This window comes from Vanellus vanellus (genome assembly GCF_965231255.1).
Source record: "Vanellus vanellus genome assembly, chromosome: 1".
Taxonomy (NCBI): domain Eukaryota; kingdom Metazoa; phylum Chordata; class Aves; order Charadriiformes; family Charadriidae; genus Vanellus; species Vanellus vanellus.
In genome coordinates, this window is record NC_138905.1 from 62,115,258 (window position 1) to 62,134,425 (window position 19,168).

At 39.0% G+C, this 19,168-nt stretch overlaps 1 protein-coding gene across 1 annotated transcript; it reads left to right on the forward strand.

Moving 5' to 3' along the window:
• The first annotated feature begins 1,566 nt into the window (after positions 1-1,566).
• On the forward strand, positions 1,567-19,074 carry GLT8D2 (glycosyltransferase 8 domain containing 2). Its single transcript, XM_082496304.1, has 10 exons — positions 1,567-1,605; positions 3,640-3,684; positions 4,950-5,045; positions 6,240-6,408; positions 8,008-8,125; positions 10,163-10,247; positions 14,217-14,329; positions 14,941-15,107; positions 17,416-17,528; positions 18,421-19,074. The coding sequence occupies exons 2-10, from the start codon at positions 3,666-3,668 to the stop codon at positions 18,591-18,593; spliced, it is 1,053 nt and encodes a 350-aa protein (XP_082352430.1). The 5' UTR covers positions 1,567-1,605; positions 3,640-3,665; the 3' UTR covers positions 18,594-19,074.
• The last annotated feature ends 94 nt before the right edge of the window (positions 19,075-19,168 follow it).

Here is a 19,168-nt window from a genome sequence, read left to right on the forward strand (position 1 = left end):
CGAGGTATGCATCTGAGAAAGAAATGAGTTGCTGTTCAAGCACTGAAGATTGAGATGAGAAACCGAGGTTTCAGTTCTGCAGTTTTAACAGCGGATGGTCTGAGTAAACCCGAAGATCTCGTTCTGCAGGACAGAAGCTGCTCGCTTTCCTGTGTGAGGGGGATGTTAAGTGAGAATATAAACCTGTGAGGCTGAGGGAAATCCAGAGAAGGTGCTGCCGGGTTGCCAGTAACCCATGGGTTGCTGCCAGGTGAAGCAGATGGTCTCAATGCTGCAGGCTGATACAGCTGTGGGCATCTTAGATCTGTTAAGGATGCAGATAGAAATGGAAGGGAGATGAACAAAACATGGGTGGATTTTGATGCACATGTGCTTATTACAGCTTAAAAAAAATACTGTACTACAGAAAAAGTAATAGTTGTGGCCATCTTCATGAAGCACGTAACTATGTATAGCTCTTCATTTCTTCTTTAAGCAGCTCTGCGAGAGATGGATTTCTATACAAAATCAGACACAGAAAAGACGTTTTTGGCATGTTTGAAACATACAGTTGAAAACCCACATTTTTAGTTGCTGCAAATGGAGCAATAATCTTCAGTCAAAACAGTTTCTGATTTTTAAAACCTTGACCAAATACCCCTCATAAATTTTTCACTCCCTCATGCCAAAAATATGAAAAATAGTTTAGAATTTAAGATTATTTTTATTATTCCTTTCAGTACTCATAAAAGTCTTGCAACAAAACAGTTTCATCATATTGAAGGGAGGCTCCTAGAAGGCGGGTGGGAGAATTTGAATAAAAGAAGTGACAGAAGTAAAACTGCAAAGCGTTCCAGGAGAGCTTAGGAGGCAGAGTATCAACATGTGCTAGTTACTTTGATCTAAGGTCCTTTTAAATCCAAACCAAACCCGTGGATTCAGATTCTCTTAACTGCTCAAAGATTCGGAAATGACAAAGTCAAAATGCATGTTCAGAGTTGAATTTTGCAAGTTTCCCTTAGCTTTCAACTTACAAGAACTCTGCAAATAGACACTGGGAAAACTTTGGCTTTCAGGTTGACTTTGGCATGTTGTTTGGCTCTTGCACACTAGTTGTCTGTTTGTGTTTACTGTAAATAATGAATACAAACCTAACCTGCAACTAGACTGTTGAAGTAACTTCTGGAAGCGTTTGTTTCCTTCTCTTTCCCCCACCCCCTTAAGACTTTTTGCCCTGTGGGATTTGTTTGCAATCTGCTAGCTGAAGCTCTGAGGCAAGTTTGCCAGATCTGGGGCTGCATCATCGTTCTGCACATCTGGAAGTGGTTTATGGGCTCTCATTCCTCCAGCGCGGCGTCTGGACTCTCTGCTATTCCTCAGCAGCAGAGAAAGAAAAGAAAAGCAGCACAACTCCAAAGTAAACTTTGAAGAGTTTGCAAAAGGAATTGAATCTTAAAACTGTTACTGTGCCCTGTAAGGCCCTTGCGTGGGGGACTTCAAAGGAGGATGATGGTCAAGGAAGCTATGGCAAGAGTGCTTACAGCTGTGGGTTATCTAGGATCCAAGTAAATAGCTCTACAGCTCTTCAGGAGAGAGGAGTCCCGAATACTGTGCTGCTTTGAAGAGGTAAAAAGACTAATTAAGCAGGAAATATCTCAGCAGTAATGTCACTGTTTCTGAGCTTTCCCTTCTGCAGCCCCTCATTTTGTTTCAGGATTTGGCAGCTGACTTAGGGACTGCCAGGTTCCAGGAACTAATGTCTACAGTCAGGAAAAAATGAGTAAATATTTGCAGGGGAACAAGTATTCCTCTTTTTCCTTAAAAATCAGTGGGTAATCAATCTGAGTTTCTAGGCTTAGGAATGCTGTAGCTTTAGAACTCAAACTTGTATGAGAGTCTGTCTGAGTTTGGATTTGAAAGTTTAAAATGTGCTTCAGTTTATGTTGATTTAATAATTTCTAAAAGTACCATGAAGCTGTGGCTGCCCGACTTCCATCTTGCAGTGATCATGAGTATTGTTTGTGGCTATCATTACAAATATTAGTTAAAAGATAGCAGTCAGCCCTATGGAAATTAGGGGAAGATTGTGATTAGCTAAAGTGGGGCTAGAAAGTTATTCCAAGAGTGTAGGGCATTCTGTTGTCGCTGTGCTTACCTAAATGAGTAAACTTTTAAAATGGATAAGTAGACAATATTTGTGCATAATGCGTGAGAGAAGGGCTTTCCTCAGCAGTGGGGTTTTTTTTTAACCGATAAGCTTGATTTCCTCTCTGTGTAAATTAATGCCACGTGAAGAGAGTAGGCTGCTGGAATGTAGATAAGTAGTGCAGATGCAAAAGGACTTTCAGAAATACTCTTCTATCACTACAATTTAGTAATCTGTTGGGATCTAAATGCATGTGAATATAAGTGGTGTGTAAACAGCCACATCTTAGCTTTTTTAATAATTTTATTGTCATTTAACTTGTCAGTCAAAGTACAGACTAACTTAGGATACTGCCTGAACTTGAGCATTAACTAATGAGAGACGGTTAGTTTTGTGACTCAGGTTTCAAGAATTCTTGCTGTTCTGTCTGTCTTCACAAGGAGTTGGAATAAACTTCATTTTTATGTGTGCACAGAAACCATCATGTACCCTTATCTATGCTGTAATGCATCCATATCTGTATGTATGGAAACAGGAAAAATTGGTTTCTGTCCTATATACAGCTACCATAGCGTAAAGATTAGATGACATAATTGTATTCCCCCTCCCGCCCCAACTTCTGGTGCTGTCTTTTACTGTTTTTTGCTTGTTTGTTTGTTTAGGGTGTTTTTTTTTTCCCCTATAAACAGTAGGTTTGACTCCAGAATTCAAGTGAGTGTTATATTTCCCATAATGCTGTATTTTAGGGATTATGTTCTGTCCTCTCAGGCATAAAGTTATGGCCGCTCTTGTGCCTGGTTTAGAAATGCAGTTTTAGGCAATGCTACCTCATTTTCTTCAGCATCACAAATAACGTGCTTAAACCCAAGTCATGTTGCACACACCCCCCGCACCCCCCCTTACTGTTAGTGGAAAGATACTACTGTTAGTGGAAAGATACTGCTGTTAGGAACTATTTTCGCTATTGCTCTGAAATTTTTTGAGAGTCTGAAAGACACCGCTCTAGTATGATTCCCGTATGTTTGGGAACATACTGCAGCAAGAGATTAGTATTTGTGATTGTTAATTTGGTTTTGATGAGATCAGAAATAAATGTAAATGTATTTACAAATTGCATCAGTGGGTGTTTTAATACTTCTTTGCACATTACTTTAAAATGTGTTAAATAGTCTTAGTTATTACTGAGATAGGTTATTGGATGGAATTTATTAAAATGCTACTCTTTGCAACCTATTAGTTGCTTAAATTAAAATATGTAATAGTTCTATCCTAGAATATTAGTTATTTGTTATCCCAGAATATTAGTTATTTGTTCCCAAAAAGTTATTTACAAAGATAGAGTTCAGTTTTACTTTTACCAGGTCGGCAGTAAAATTTGATGCAAAACCTTGTCGCTGAAATAACTAACTAGTATTCACTGATGGTATTAATGATTTTTCTCTCTCTTTTTGTTTTTGTTGGTTTTTTTTTGTTTGTTTTTTTTTTTTTTAATTACTATTTTTATTTTACCACAGATCGCAGTTCTTATCCAACAGGACCCATGGCTCTCTTAAAGAAAAGTAAGAGAGATTAAAAATATTTGAAATACATAGTTTTAAAAGAGGACAGACATGTTAAATGCAATTTCCCATGCAGTGGCTGTCACAGCTGCATGCAAATTTATAGTTATAGTTTTGCTAAATTATGCTTAACTTTAAGTATACAAATAAGCCTTTTCCTGTTAACTAAGTCAGATAAGTACAGCCATAAATGCCAATAATTTAAAATTACTCACTACTTTACTGCATGAGACTGGAGGGTGTGGAATTTCCCACTAAGTGCAGGTAGCTGCTGGTTTCATGTGGGTTGTGCCTAGAGCACTGAACCTGGCTTTTTTACAGAACTCCGCACGTTAATGCTGTTCATACTCACAACTGAGGTGTGGCCCAGTTGGCCCTTTTGATAGTTCAAAACTTTGTTCCCTTTGCTATTTTGTACACCTTAAATACCTTTTATGGTTGTGCAAAAGTAACAAAGTAGTCTGACGCAAAGAACTCCAATCACTGAAGTCACTGATGATGATGGTAATGTATTCCTTCCCTGTTGTACTTGGTGAACTGTCCTGGTATCTGCTCCTGGTTGGTTTATGTTGAATATGTTGAATAACTTAAACTTGTACAAGGCAGTCTGGTAGGAACTGCAAATCAGAATATACAGTAAGGACTTTGCTGTTGCATGCTTAGTTTTGGTTTTACTAATTAAAGTGTGTCAAAATGTATATGTATTTTCAAATATTTTGGAACATTTCTGGTTTCAGTAGCATGCTGAATTTGTTTTTCTAGTACTTTTAGAGTTTTGCTTAAATGCACCTTGATGATCTGAACGTTAAAATAAAATAAAAAATTCTCGTGTTTGAAGTTTTATCAGGGAAGCATGAGAGAAGGAAAGTGCTAGGTAAAAATAATTAACTCGTAAAGTCCTGTGATGATAAACACACAACAAACTAGCCAAGAAAAGAAAGTTCCAGGCTCCTGGTAAAATTCAGAAACGTGAATTTGCTAGTATGGATAATCCGTATATTTTGGGAGCTTAATGATTTAGTGATCCATGAAAATTAGATAGTTGGAAATTACTGTAGTGGGGGAGTGATACTATTATGTTTTTAATTAAAAAATTTCAGCTTGATCAAATAACAAGATAAAGGAGAATTTGATAAGCACAGCAAATACAGGTTATGATGTATACTGGATGCAAATTCGATTTTATTTATTTTTTTTTTTAAAAAAACGGTACTTGGGAATTAGCTATTATACTGATTGTTAACAATTTCTCCCTTTTGTTTCAGTTAACCAGATCTTATTGCTACTTCTTGTCTTAACTGTGTGCGCCATTCTGTATAACAAAGTTCACCAAGTGCCATCTGCATTAAAGAATGAATCAGGTAAATGACCTGTACTTCTGTTTCATTTGTGTTCTTGGTTTATATTCACTGTCTCTTCATTCGTACAGTGCTTTTTGTCTTACTGTATCCTGTTCACGCTATTGCATATGGTCTGGGATGTGGAATTTTCTGCTTCTGAATTACTTGAATAAAAGAGTAGCAGATCAATAGTAATGACTAAGAATTGTCATTCTAATTCAATTTTTTATCCAGATGTCACTGATGTAGATGGAAGCTGGAGTGTATCCCTATTTGTGCTAAACAGTATTGGAGTTGTCAAGTGATAATAAACTTTGATCACAACTTACTCCTTTGGGAATGTTCTTGGCCTACCTATTTGTTTCAGATAGATCATCAAATCCTAATGTAATTTACAGAAAAAGTTTTTGCTGGAATTTTTATAGTGACAGAAACCCGCTAGGGTTGATATAGTTTGACTGGTATTAAATGTTTATAATAATAGCTTATTCACAGTTCACAAGATAAACAAACTCTGTCTTGGTATAAACCTTTTTTTTTTCAGTATATTTTTGTTGGGGCTGTTACAAGTTTCATGGTTATGTTTTAACCAGTATAAATATATCCATATAAGTTCTGTAATTTAATCAGTGCTAGGGGTAAAAACCTTCCTTAGCATTAATGTGAACTGCTTCAGTAATGTTTAGATTTTTTTTTTTTTCTTTTATCATTAGCTTCCTGTCGGTACAAAATTTTGCACCCTTCCTTTCTAGCCTGCTTCCCAAAGAAGTGAAGCTCATGCAATTGTACCAGCTCTTCCGCTTACCTCCTTCCTTTGATAATTTTGGAACCTGTTGTTCAATCTGTGCTAAATATAACTGAGAAGTAGAAGTCTCAAAGGTATTCAAACTTCTTTAGGTTTCATGTGAATAAGCAGCTACGTGGAGGACAGGCTGATTTGTGCCCGTGCTGAGTAGAAGATGCTGAGAACTCTGTTATCTATTCTATTTGGAGGCATCCAGCAGTCCAGTCAACCTGCATGTAGTTCTGGATTAGCGACAGCTCATGCTGTGTGCCTTGCCAGATGTGGATGTGTATAGGATGTGGTAAGGAAATGGGATGATTGTGATATGATTCCACTGCTTATGGAAGTACATACTTATTCCTATGACACAGATATGATATAAACAAATATTTTTAATTTTCTGTTATAATGCCTAGTTTTGTTTCTTGTAGTTGATTTGGAGAGTCCTGAGGAAATGGAAGAAGAAATCCCAGTTGTAATCTGTGCTGCTGCAGGCAGAATGGGTGCAGCTATAGCAGCAATCAGTAGCATCTACAGCAATACAGAGGCTAATGTTTTGTTCTACATAGTTGGGCTGAAGACTACCATCCCACATATTCGGTATATACCAGCCTTATTTTGTTTCATGCTGTAGTTAGGACCGGGTTGTTGTTCTCCTTGACATGGGCATAGACTTTGAAGGATGTTACAGGGAAATGTTTCTCCTTTTTATTTAAGTAGTGCTATTGGTAGCAATCCCCAAGATTCTCTACATGTAGGAATGAGGACCATTTTGCCCTACACAAGGTACTGACTAGTGTAGGGGTGTGAAATAGCCAGACCGTGCTCATACCTGTGCCTCTGCCTTTTGTTGATTGGCTGCAGAAGAGTCTGTAGTAAGGTAAGCGTATACATGCTTACTTGTCACAATCCCACTTCGTGGCACTGCACCTGCCTCTCATCTGGCACTGTGTCTTAAGCTTCAGAGTAGAAAAACTTGCTGTTTAAAGCTAATTTCAGCTAAGAGGATGTATTAAAGATTATAAATAGAGGCCCAAAGAAGCTTGTAATGAAAGCACGTTTGGGTGTTAAAATTTGCAAACATTGTCTAAGAGGGGAGGAAGGCGTGAATGAAAATTAAAGCAGATTTTTTAGCAGTTCTCACCTTTGGCTGCTGCACTTCTGTAGCCTGTGTGCCCTCAATTTCTGTGAAGTGAAAAGATGTAATGAGTTGTGTTCCACAGGGAGTTTTTTCCATCGAGTTCATCAGTAACCTAGATAATAAAGTGGAGAACATTCTTTATGAATCTGCAGATGGCGTGAAGCTGGAAAAGAGACAGCAGATAAATTGAGGACAGGAGCTGAAAACAAACTAATCATGATATATTGGAAAAATGAACTGTAAAATGTGATGAAATTCAGTAGAGGTAATGACACGATAATACAGATGGGAACAGATGATTGTACTGGTTCAGGGTGAAGCAGGACTTTGGTAGCACTCATTTGGAAAATACAGAATTATGAATGATAACTGACCACATTGATTAAAAAAAAAAAAAAAGGCATGCATCATGGTGGATATACATGTTGATATATGACCATAGGAGATGTCTGCAAGATCAAAAAAAGTTTCCTTACATTATTAATGCATCATAAGTGTGGTGTTTAGTTTCAGGTGCTTTCAGGAAGGATTTAGAAGAGAGGTCAGAGGAGAAGATAAGCAATGGTGTCAATAAATCTGACAAAATAATGGAAAAAATTAGTCTAAAGAAAATATAGTTAGGAGGTGATGTGGCAGTAATCTTGAAGGATCTAAAACAATAAAAGGGACAAAAATGACCTCTGCTTTAAAAGCACAGTAGATAGGATAAGAAAAAATGGTCTTTAAATGTAGCAAGAAAGCCTAGAAAAATAGCATTTAATGCTAGTGATGGTGAAATATGGGTTGTTTGGGGAACATGTGGAGTCTCTGTTTTTGGCAGTGGTTGGTTTTTTGGGGATGTTGTTTTTTGTTTTGTTTGTTGTGTTTTTTGTTTTTTGTTTTTTTTTTTAAGAACAGGTTAAACAAATGTCTATGCAATAACTGTAGACATAAGTGATTCGTTCTTGGAATAGAGTATATCGAGTAAGCTTTCAAGGTCTCTTATTCTCCCATGAGCCTGTGAATTTAATACTGCCACACACTCAATATTTCTTTTATCACTTCTTTTTTTATCACAGAAAATGGATTGAAAATTCTAAACTGAAAGAAATAAAATTTAAGGTTGTGGAATTCAACCCTATGGTGCTAAAAGGAAAAATCAGACAAGATGCATCGCGTCCTGAGCTACTGCAGCCTGTAAGTAAATGAACACCACATAACAAATTTTCAGAGTTTTTAATGCTTATTACAGGTTTTAAAATGGCCTAGACCTCTGTTCCATTACACAGGGCGTGTGTAAGCCAGAGAAGCCACATCAGGTACAAACACTGTGCCCTCATTCAAGAAGGAAAAGTGTACTATAAGCAGCTCCTTGCAACTTGTCTGTCTCGCTGGGGCCTCATTACTTGGTGGCATAAACTTGGTAATTTTAATGTGTCGTATCTTTAAGAACGTACTCACAGTTTATTAGAGGGAAGATCTAATAGTGTTCTTTGTACCTCCCTGATGCTGAGTTGGCTGCATTCTGCTCATGTCCAGAGTTAATTCAGAGGCTAATGATTGTGTAATCTAAATGTTACTGGCTGTCAGAAAAGGGAAATCAGATGTTAGAAATTATTAGGAAAGGAGTAAGGATCAAAATAGAGAACATTATGCCGCAATACAAATCCATAGTTTTCCCTCATCCTAAATGCTGTGTGCAATCTTCGTCCCTGTATCTGAAAAAGATGTAGCACCACCGGAAAATGTTCACGTCTGTTCAGAATGTTTATTCTTGCTCCCCTTCTATTCTAGAAGCATTTCTATTCTAGAAATGCTGACATTTCTAATATATGGAAAAGATTTCGTGCAAGGCATGGGTGGGTTAAAACTGTATAGCCTGGAAATGTGACTTCTAGTGTGAAAATAGTAGAGGTCTACATAACTGAGTGGCATGGAGGACTGGATGGGGGAAGGTTGCTCACTGTCTCTTCCAGTGCAAGAACTAATAGCCATTAGATTAAATTAGTAGGAGTCACAGTGAGAACAAACAAGAAATGTGGCACGTTTTTCATGCAATGAAAAACCTCTAGATTTACTTGCTGAATGGTCTTGTGAATGTAAAAATTTACAGGGATTCAGTGAGGACTGAAGTTTATATTCAGACAGATTGCATCTGGTTCAGGAAATCCCTCAAGCTGAAAATAGCTGAAAGCTAGGCGAATACTCGGGGCAACTTTTCTGTATGCTTGCTGTATTCTTATTTTTCAATGAGCATCTGCTTAGGACCACTCTGAAGGCAGGTGCTGGGTAAAATGGTCTGAATTGGTGTGGTAGTTCTTATGTTTTCAGTCCCCTTTCCCTCTTCTCTGTTCTTCTTTACTATTGTAGAAGTTGTTACCCTGCATCTGTGCCACCAGTCAAACCATATCTATAGAGTGGAATGATGACACTATTAAATTTGAAGTGTTTTTTTATGATGTATGCTGTAAAAATGTGTTAGGAAGAGCACTGCCAGCAGGTCCAGGAAGGTGATCCTTCCTCTTTACTTAGTACTGGTGAGGTTGCATCAGGAGTGAGTACTGTGTCTAATTCTGAGCTCCCCAGTACAAGAAAGATACAGACTTACTGGGCCAAGCCCAACATAAGGCTGCAAAGATGATTAAGGAACTGGAGCATTTTTATATGAGGAGAGGCTAAGAGTGCTGAGGCTGTTCAGTCTGGAGAAGAGAAGGCTCAGGAGGATCTTATCAAAGTGTATAAATACCCGAGGGGAGGGACAAGAGGCAATGGGGACAAATTAAAATACATGAAATTTCCTCTGGGCACAAGAGTGAGGGTGGTCAAACACTGGAGCAAGTTGCCCAAAGAGGCTGTTGAGTCTCTGTCTGTGGAGATAATTCAAAACCCATCTGGGCATGGTCCCCGGCAGCCTGCTCGGGTGGACCCTGCTTGAGAAGAGGGGTTGGACAAGATGATCTCAAAAGGCTCCTTCCAACATAAATGATTCTGTGAAGAAGCAACTCTTTTGGCAGTTTTGTTAGGGTGATAGTAAATAAAATAGGGATAAATAATAATGGATTCAAGATACTAGTAAAGACACTAGTAAAGCTGGCGGGGAGGAAGCAGATGATCGCTGGCTAGTGCTCAATTAAGAGAGGAATTAAAACTGGTTGTTAATAGAGACAGAAGCGTAAGACTACTACGTTAGGCAGCTTTACCATTTAGTCTTTGCTCTTTTTTTCTGTTTAATAGCTGAACTTCGTTCGATTTTATCTTCCTTTGCTTGTCCAGAAACATGAGAAAGTAATATATTTGGATGATGATATCATTGTGCAAGGTAAGTTGCCATCCAAAAAGCCATTCCTAGCAGAATTAAAATCAAAATTATTGCAGCTTTTCCAGTCATTTGGAAATATAAGATATACTAGAAACTGAGGCAGCTGCTGGGAGTGTTGCACTCAGGAAAGCTACAAATAATCTGTTTGTTTATTTAAAGGAAAGTCTGAAGAACTTATGTCCATATATCTTTTGAGTAGTTGATTTTGATCAAAACTGTATGGGTTTCATTTTAATTGAATCTGATCAATTGCTGAAAGATGTCATGTATTTCACTTAGATGCTGCAATATTTATTGTTAAGTATGTGACATGTATTTCCTGCTAGTATTTGAATTCCCACAAATGCTACCAGTTCCTTATCCAGAATTGCTGTTCTTGAGAGCCAGAGGAATTTACTCAAATAAGAGGGTTAAAATTGCAAACACTCAGAATATGGTTTTAAGCATTTTCAGCTTAGAATCCATAGCAATTGGCAGATTCATGATCAGAGATTTCAGAGTTTCTAGACAAGTGGGAGCAGTTAGAAGACATTAAAATCCTGAAAAATCTTTTATTTTTGATACAAAGAAATCTAATTAGAGGATTTTTTTTTAAAAAAATCATTTATCTTTTTTTCTCTTCTGTTTCCCAGTGTATTTTTTTCTTTGTAGAGTTGTTTTCCTCCATTGTTTTACCATATTGTCATCTTGTTATTTTGTAACTTTTTTTTAATCAGAGTATTGTGGTTTAACCCTTGTGGGCAGCTAAGCACCACACAGCCACTCTCTAACTTCCCCCCCTATTCCCACTCCCAGTGGGATGGGTGATGAAGAAAGGAAGAATAAAAGCAAGAAAACTTGAGGGTCAAGATAAAAAAAAAAAAAATAAAATTTTTTAATAAGTGAAGGATAAGTGGAAGAATAGAGAAGAACACACAACAAGTGATGTAAAGGCAACTCACCACCTGCAGTGGGTAGAGCGATGCCCAGCCAGTTCCTGAGCAAAAGCTGGCTAACCGCCCCAAGACCTCCTCTTTCCCCTTTTGTTGCTGAGCATGACGTTATGTGGTATGTAATATCGCTTTGGTTAGTGCGGGTCATCTGCCTGGTTGTGTCCCCTCCCAGCCTTTTGCACACCCCCTGAGCTATTCACTGGCGGGACAGAGTGAGAAACAGAGAAGACGTTGATGCTGTGCAAACACTGTTCAGCAAAAGCTAGAACATTGGTGTGCTATTGGTACCATTTGGTCAAAAATCTAAACTCTAACACCATATGACCTGCTGTGAGGAAAATTAACTCTGTCCTAGCCAAGCCCAGTACGCAGGGACAACAAAACCATTTTACCTATCCTTGTTAAACGTTAAAGGGATGTTCCAATGAAAATTTCCTTTGGAAAGGACTGAGTATAACTATGATAAACTCTTTGGCCTAAATTAATCTTTGCTGTAAAACATGAAGATCAGTGAATTTACACATGACAAAAGTATAATGTTATTTTCCCCTGCTTCTCTGTACTTTTTTATAGTTTTGTCTCTTTGGTGGCAGGTTTCAGAACATCTGTACTTAAAGGGGCTGCTATTAGCTGCTTTATAAAATGTTTAATCTGCTCTGCTTGTCTCGTTTTAATTTGCAATAGCATTCATATAATAGTTTCTTCAACGTGTGTGTTTCCAGTGGTTATCTCTGCTTTTTGGTTTTGTTATTCTGTCATCAGTGGGCAACAGCAATATTTAACTCTTTCAGAGGTTCTTAAAGTCTTCAATTACACTCTAATTGTATGAGCACTTTAAGCTGAGCCCACCACTTCCCCTGCATCCCTCCTGCTTGCACCTGCGCAGGTGTTCAGCAGTCAGGGAACTACCAGGGAGGGTCCGGCAGAGGCCTATGAAGATGATCAGGGGACAGGAGCAGCTCTCTTATGAGGAAAGGCTGAGAGACCTGGGTCTGTTTAGCCTGGAGAAGAGAAGACTGAGAGGGGATCTCGTCACAGCTTATAAATATGTAAAGGGTGGGTGTCAAGAAGATGGGACCAGACTTCTCAGTGGTGTCCAGCGACAGGACAAGGGGCAACAGGCACAGATTGGAACCCAGGAAGTTCCATCTGAACTTGAGGAAAAACTTTACTTTGAGGGTGACAGAGCAGTGGAACAGGCTGCCCAGAGAGGTTGTGGAGTCTCCTTCTCTGGAGATATTCCAAACCCACCTGGACGCCATCCTGTGCAACCTGCTCTAGGTGGACCTGCTTTAGCAGGGGGGGTGGACTAGATGATCTCTAGAGGTCCCTTCCAACCCCTACCATCCTGTGATTCTGTGAAATGTGATTAGTTTCACCCTGAATTAGTTCCCTGATAGGAGTCAAGGCAGTGTGGCTAGGAGAAGAGAGGAGGTAGGACTTTCTTTTTCATTAGGAGTGTCAGCTTATGTCAGCTGATAGTGTTTCTGGAGCCACAGGATAAAGGTGCAGTTTCACATTACAGCTTATGGTAGGCATCTGTTGATGGAAGAGGCCTCTCCTGTCCCCAGGCAGCTCCTGTTACTTGTGTCATATCTACAGTTGTGCAGCTGCAGAATAAGCTGATTCAGCTGATTGACCTGGCAGAAGACTACCGGTACAAAAAAAACCCAACCAACCAAACGTAACCCTTTTTTTGGTAATCTTTTTTTTTTCCTTTGCTTCAGCCAGCCTATCTTGTGCACCCTTGGGCCATGCAATCATAGTGCCCAGAAGAAGGGAATAAAGATGGACATGTGGGAGAGAGGTGGAGGGAGAGAGCCTGTTCTGGCAGCTGCTCCCCATGTCTCAGCTGTAATGTGAGACTGCTCTCTCTTTCAGATTTCTCTGCAACTGGAGTGAATCAGACTTCTTACAGGATAAGGAGTGAATGGGGGTTTGGGGTGTTTAATTTTGGGATCGTGTATTTGTTTGTCATTGCCTTCTGCGAAGCAGTAAGAATGAAACGTACTGAACTTGGGGTGTCAGCCCCAATAGAACAATCAACTTGGGTTGATTTTTTTTTTTTTTTTCTGCTATTTAGAATCAGGAGAAACTACTTAGCAAGGCATGTTGATCTTCAACAATAAAGTGTCCCATTAATTCATATTCTATTTCTTGGGGGGACATGAGTCCTAAACCAAGTTTTTCAACCAACTGCCGAGTTCAGACAAATAAATAATGTCTGCTTATTTCAGAAATAGTAGTTCCACTGTTTGCAGTATGGGGAATGTTTTCGGTTGCTAGTCTTTTAATAAGCTCACCTCGGGCTACTGGGCCATATGTGGCCTGCCAAGATAATTCATCTTACCTGTGACTGACCCATGCCCAGCAGCAAAGCTGGTAGCTGTAGGGCCTTTGGATGCAGACTCACTCAATTGCTATGGCAGTGCTGTGCTTCTTGCCTGCCCTGAAACTGCTGTGGCACATCATGAGTACCTCTGCTAGTCAGGTGATGAGTGAGACGCCATGCGTTAAATTTATTTCCCGTCATCAGGAAGAAGTCAGGTGGTCTGTGAAGCCAGCAGGGATGGTCAAGTGTGACAGGCACATTTCAACTGGCCAGTGCTGGGAATCTTACTAGGAGGTATAAACGCACCAGGAAAAAACAGATCTGTGCAAGAGATTAAAGTGGCACTATTGTGGGACTTGAAGAGGCTCAGAAAAATTGCCTGTGCCCTCCCTCTCCAAAGGCAAGCTCTGTGAGTGCAGAACTTTGCAGTCAGGCTTCTGCTATTGCTGATTTTGGACCTTCAGACCAGAATGTTGATGTGTTGAATACTGATGGTAATATCTAAAGATAGACTTTAGACATCTAAGTACAGGACTCAAATTTGAAAATGGTCCCATATTACAAAATTCAGCCTTCGTTAATATCTGGGCTCTCCCCTAAAATTGGTATGTTCGCAAGTAACATATATGAGAACAGAAGTTATCCTATCAACTCTGTAGCGGTGAAGTAGGTTTCTTCTTATGCTTTTGACCTTTCTGTAATCAGGTGACATCCAAGAACTCTTCGATACCAAGTTAGCTCCTGGACATGCTGCAGCTTTTTCAGATGATTGTGATCTGCCTTCTACCCATGAAATGGTTAGAAGTGTAGGGATGCAGGTAAGATGCCATTTTGGAATTCTAATGAGAAATGTATTTACCTTATACATTTTTCCCAAAGTGAAAGTTGTATTTTTATATTTTTTTGATAGTTTTGTAAAAGTTACAAGTAATTAAGAACGAATTTTTAGTAACTCTATGCAGAGTTGTTTCCTGTAATCATGTAAATCTCTATTGCTCTTTGGATTCTACCAAGTTGTTTGGTATCTTGCTGTCAGCAGATAATGAGCCCTTAATGAAACATATAATGAAGACAGAATATATGATTTGTAGTAGTCAAAATGGAAACAAAACTCAGGAAAATCGATTTAAAGGCTAATTCCTGAGCTGAGTTCGCCAGCATTGTGAGTGAGTCCCTCTAGCATTAGAGCTGTACAAGTGTAATGCTACAGAAAACACAAACATGTGGTGAGGGAAAACCCTTATCAAACTCCCATGGAACAATACTGCAGGAAAAGTAATTCAGTAGCTGGAAGTATCCTGGCTTTTAGCCTTGTATCATATGGAAAGTGTGCATTTAGTCTCCATGTGAGTGGTAGAGAGATGCATTTACACTTACCTTTATAGAGATTCATAGGAGATAAACCTACTTTTTTAAATTTATTTCTTAGAACACATACATGGGATTCCTGGACTACAGAAAGCAAGCAATTAGAGATCTTGGCATCAGCCCCAGCACCTGCTCGTTTAACCCTGGAGTAATTGTTGCTAACATGACTGAATGGAAACATCAACGGATTACAAAGCAGTTGGAAAAGTGGATGCAAAGAAATGTAGAGTATGTGTGGAAATCTAGCTTTGCACTTTACTTCTAATACTCAGTTTACAGTCTTATTTCCCATTTAAAAGGTCTTGACATTTTTTTAACTCCAAGCAGTCTTTCTTTGAGATCTCATCAAGTGAAATAATGCATGTTCCAGAATTTCCATCTGCTTAGGTCTGATCAATTATGCATCAGGAAACAGCCACCTGAAATTGTAGTCCCGTGTTTAATCACAAACCACACTTAATCTTGAGGGACACTGAGAACATGTGGTTCTTGTTTTGGGTGACCAACCTCACTTGGGATCAAGCCACTTAGGGGTCTTCCCTTCCTGAGGCTGGCTTAAAGAAGGAGGAATGTTTCCTTGTTTGTGTGGGTCTCTTCTTTTGTAATGTGAGCCAAACTGTAATTGGACACCATATTTCTTAAATACCTATAGAAAACAAGTTTTTTTTTTTCCATAGATTAATGAAACTTGCATGAAAAATATCTTTTTGGCAATAACGATGAATAAGTCATGACATAGTGAAACAATTTTTGTTCATTTTTTTGTTAGTTCACTGTTAACCTGTATTTGCAAACGTTACATTTACTTTCTTCCTCTGCAAGGGTTAAATTTAAATTTAGTAAGTCTAAACTGAAACTGAATAGCTTGTGCTATTGGACTATGTCCATCGCTTGTTAGTTTCAGAAATTAACAGAGGAGAGACACAAATTATAAGCATGTGAAGGAATGAAAAGCCAAATGTCTTTCTCTTCTTCTGCTTCTGCAACATATCCTGACAAGCTATTGCTGTGCTTTTTAAGAGTATGAAAAAACTCCATTAATATTACTGCAAATTTTAACTATAAAGTTGATTTTATACCTTTGTAACACATTCGTGTTCCTTTTAGCTGGATTTTGGAATGACCGTGAAATAAATTGCTTAGCAGTTGAAACTCAGTTTTGAAGGGAGGTTATAATTTTTTTGTTCTGCAGCCTCTAAGCATCTCTTGGTACTTCCCAGGTTTCCTCCATGTTAGGCTGGCAGGTGGCACAGTGTCCCATAGCTGCAGTGGCTTCACCAATGTGCCAACTGGCTGTCTGAGCCTCAAGTACACTGTGACTAGACATTTAGTAGACATGTAGACAGTAAATTATCCATGACCCAGCAATGTGCCCTTGTTGCCAAAAAGGCCAATGGAATCCTGCGCTGCATAGGGAAGAGTGTGGCCAGTAGGTCGAGGGAGGTCATTCTCCCCCTCTACTCTGCACTGGTGAGGCCACAACTGGAATCCTGTGTCCAGTTTTGGGCTCCCCAGTTCAAGAGGAACAGGGAACTGCTGGAGCGAGTCCAGCGAAGGGCAACTAAGATGATTAAGGGATTGGAGCATCTCCCTTATGAGGAAAGGCTGAGAGAGCTGGGGCTCTCTAGCCTGGAGAAGAGAAGGCTGAGGGGAGACCTTATTATGGCATACAAGTATCTAAAGGGTGGGTTGAAGGAGGATGGAGCCAGGCTCTTTTCAATGGTTCCAAGTGACAGGACGAGGGGCAATGGGCACAAGTTAGAACACAGGAAGTTCCGTTCAAATACACGGAAAAACTTCTTTACGGTGAGGGTGACAGAGCACTGGCACAGGCTGCCCAGGGAGGTCGTGGAGTCCCCTTCTCTGGAGATTTTCAAGAGCCGCCTGGATGCAGTCCTGAGTAATGTGCTCTAGGCAATCCTGCTTTAGCAGGGGAGTTGGACTGGATGATCTCTCGAGGTCCCTTCCAACTCTGAAAACTCCATGATTTGGCTGCTGCCTCCAAATGCCCCTCCTTACAGTGATTTGGTTTCATCTGGCCGTGGATTTATCACAAAATTAATAGGAAACTGGTATTCTTTAGATCTAGTCAGTTTATACCAACCAGGCTTTGGCAAAATCTGAAGTTAATTTATGGGTCTAAAAGCTGGGGGAGGGCGGAAAGGGGAAGAAAGAGGGAACGGAACACATGGAAACACATACATTTTCTTATGGTTAAAATATGTTTGATTCTTTTACATTAACAGCCTTTTTTCTACTGTAAATTTTGTCAGCCTTGTAGACTATATGCAGTGTGTAGAAGTAGTTGGCTTCATGTTGGGTTTGACTCCCCATTTTGCTTGTTAGCAACTATTTACTCAACAGGAATTGGAGTTGCAAATACAAGCAATTAAAAGCATTAGGAAGGAGTATGCTGGAAACTGGTCTGTTCAAAATAATTTTGAATTTTGCCAGAATACTTATTTTCAGTCTTCTGCCTTTTGTACTCAAGATTCTTTTATTGAGATTTTCAACATTTTCTTTTTTCCTTTTGCAGGGAAAACCTCTACAGCAGCACCCTTGGGGGAGGCGTGGCGACCTCTCCAATGCTGATTGTATTTCATGGAAAGTATTCCACTATTAATCCTATGTGGCACATAAGGCATCTTGGTAAGTTTAACATCCCACCGTTTACCGCTGGAACTGAATAAAGGGAGTGGTTTCTAAGATTCCAATACAGGACCTTATGTTACTTTACCTCAAAGCACATCACCCAAACTGTGCTTTTTTTTTTTTCTACCTCAGATGCACAGCACATAATCCCTGCTTCCCCCAACACTCATTAGCCCTGCTTTCTTCAGGGTAGGGCAGAATGTAGGGGTTCCCCACGGGTGTCATTACACAAATATCTTAACTGGTTAAGCAGAGTAGTTGCACCCTTCAAAAAACCCAAACCACTAATAGTCATTAAATTGGATTAAAAAAAAGGAAAAAAAACAAAAAAAACGAACAAAAAAAAACCAAAAAACCAAATACCAAGGACAGAGTAACATGTTTGAAGACCAGCTAACCTTTATTTGTCATAAACTATGGAAAGAATATATGAAAGATCTGAATATAGTGAAAGACTGAACAAAATCAGATGCTCTTTTAGTAGGCACAGTGGAACAAGATGAGATGCCTTGGCAATGTTTGTGTGTTCAACATTCTGAAGGATGTAGTTACTTTTCACCTGGGAATGGTGAATTATCCTGGGAAAAAGATACCCGGTACAGTGAAATGAATAGTAAAAGGATTTTTTTTTTTAACCCTAGCTATGTCAAGATGTTAACAAGTGTTAGGAGAGAGAAAACTTGTTGAGATTATTTGCTGATGCAGCATTAGAGGCATGAAGCTGCAAAAAAGCTGCTCTATGATACAACTAGTCGTCTATTAACAGGTTAAACCATACTGATCAGACTACTTAAGAAAATAACTGAATTCACCTCACTCTATAGTTTCTTCCACTATTAAAAACTAGATTTGAAAAAAAAAAAATATTTTTTTTCATCTACCTCTGCAGGTTGGAGTCCTGATAGCCGTTACTCCGAGCATTTTCTTCAAGAAGCTAAATTACTTCATTGGAATGGGAGATACAAACCTTGGGACTATCCCAGTGTTCACACTGATCTCTGGGAAAACTGGTTTATTCCTGACCCCTCAGGGAAGTTCAAATTAACTCGTCCCGATAGCTGATATTGAAACCACATAAATGCATCCATACGCTATGTTTTGCAGTATGTAACAGTCTGGGATGCAACATGTTGTATAATTAACTGATTTTAGAAAACTAACTATTTGTTAAATATATGAATAAATGACTGTCGGTTTTGTGTGCTTATGGCTGGAGAGGGAGGGTGAAGTGACAGTTAAACAGTTCAGGTGATCTTGACGTTCACGAAAGGTGAGGAAACAAGTTTACGTGACAATGAAATATTCTCATTAAATATTTACAGGTGAAGAGGTGAAATTCAGTGCCAGACACTGTGTTTTAATAGTAAGGTCTTTATAAGTAGGATGGCAATGTCTGCTGGTAGAAAAATCTACACAGGAAATAATAGTTGCAGTATTACATACAAGCTGTCTTTAGTTGTTGAGCCCACATTAAATGGGGCTAAATTAAATGAAAATTTACACAGCATTTTAATGAGCAGAATTCTGTTTCACGGTGACTGTTTTGCAGTGTTTTTCTGTATTACATATCCTGTAGTGCATTTAGACCCCTGCTAGCAAGATGCAAAAAACACATTCTAAGACACTGCAATACAATT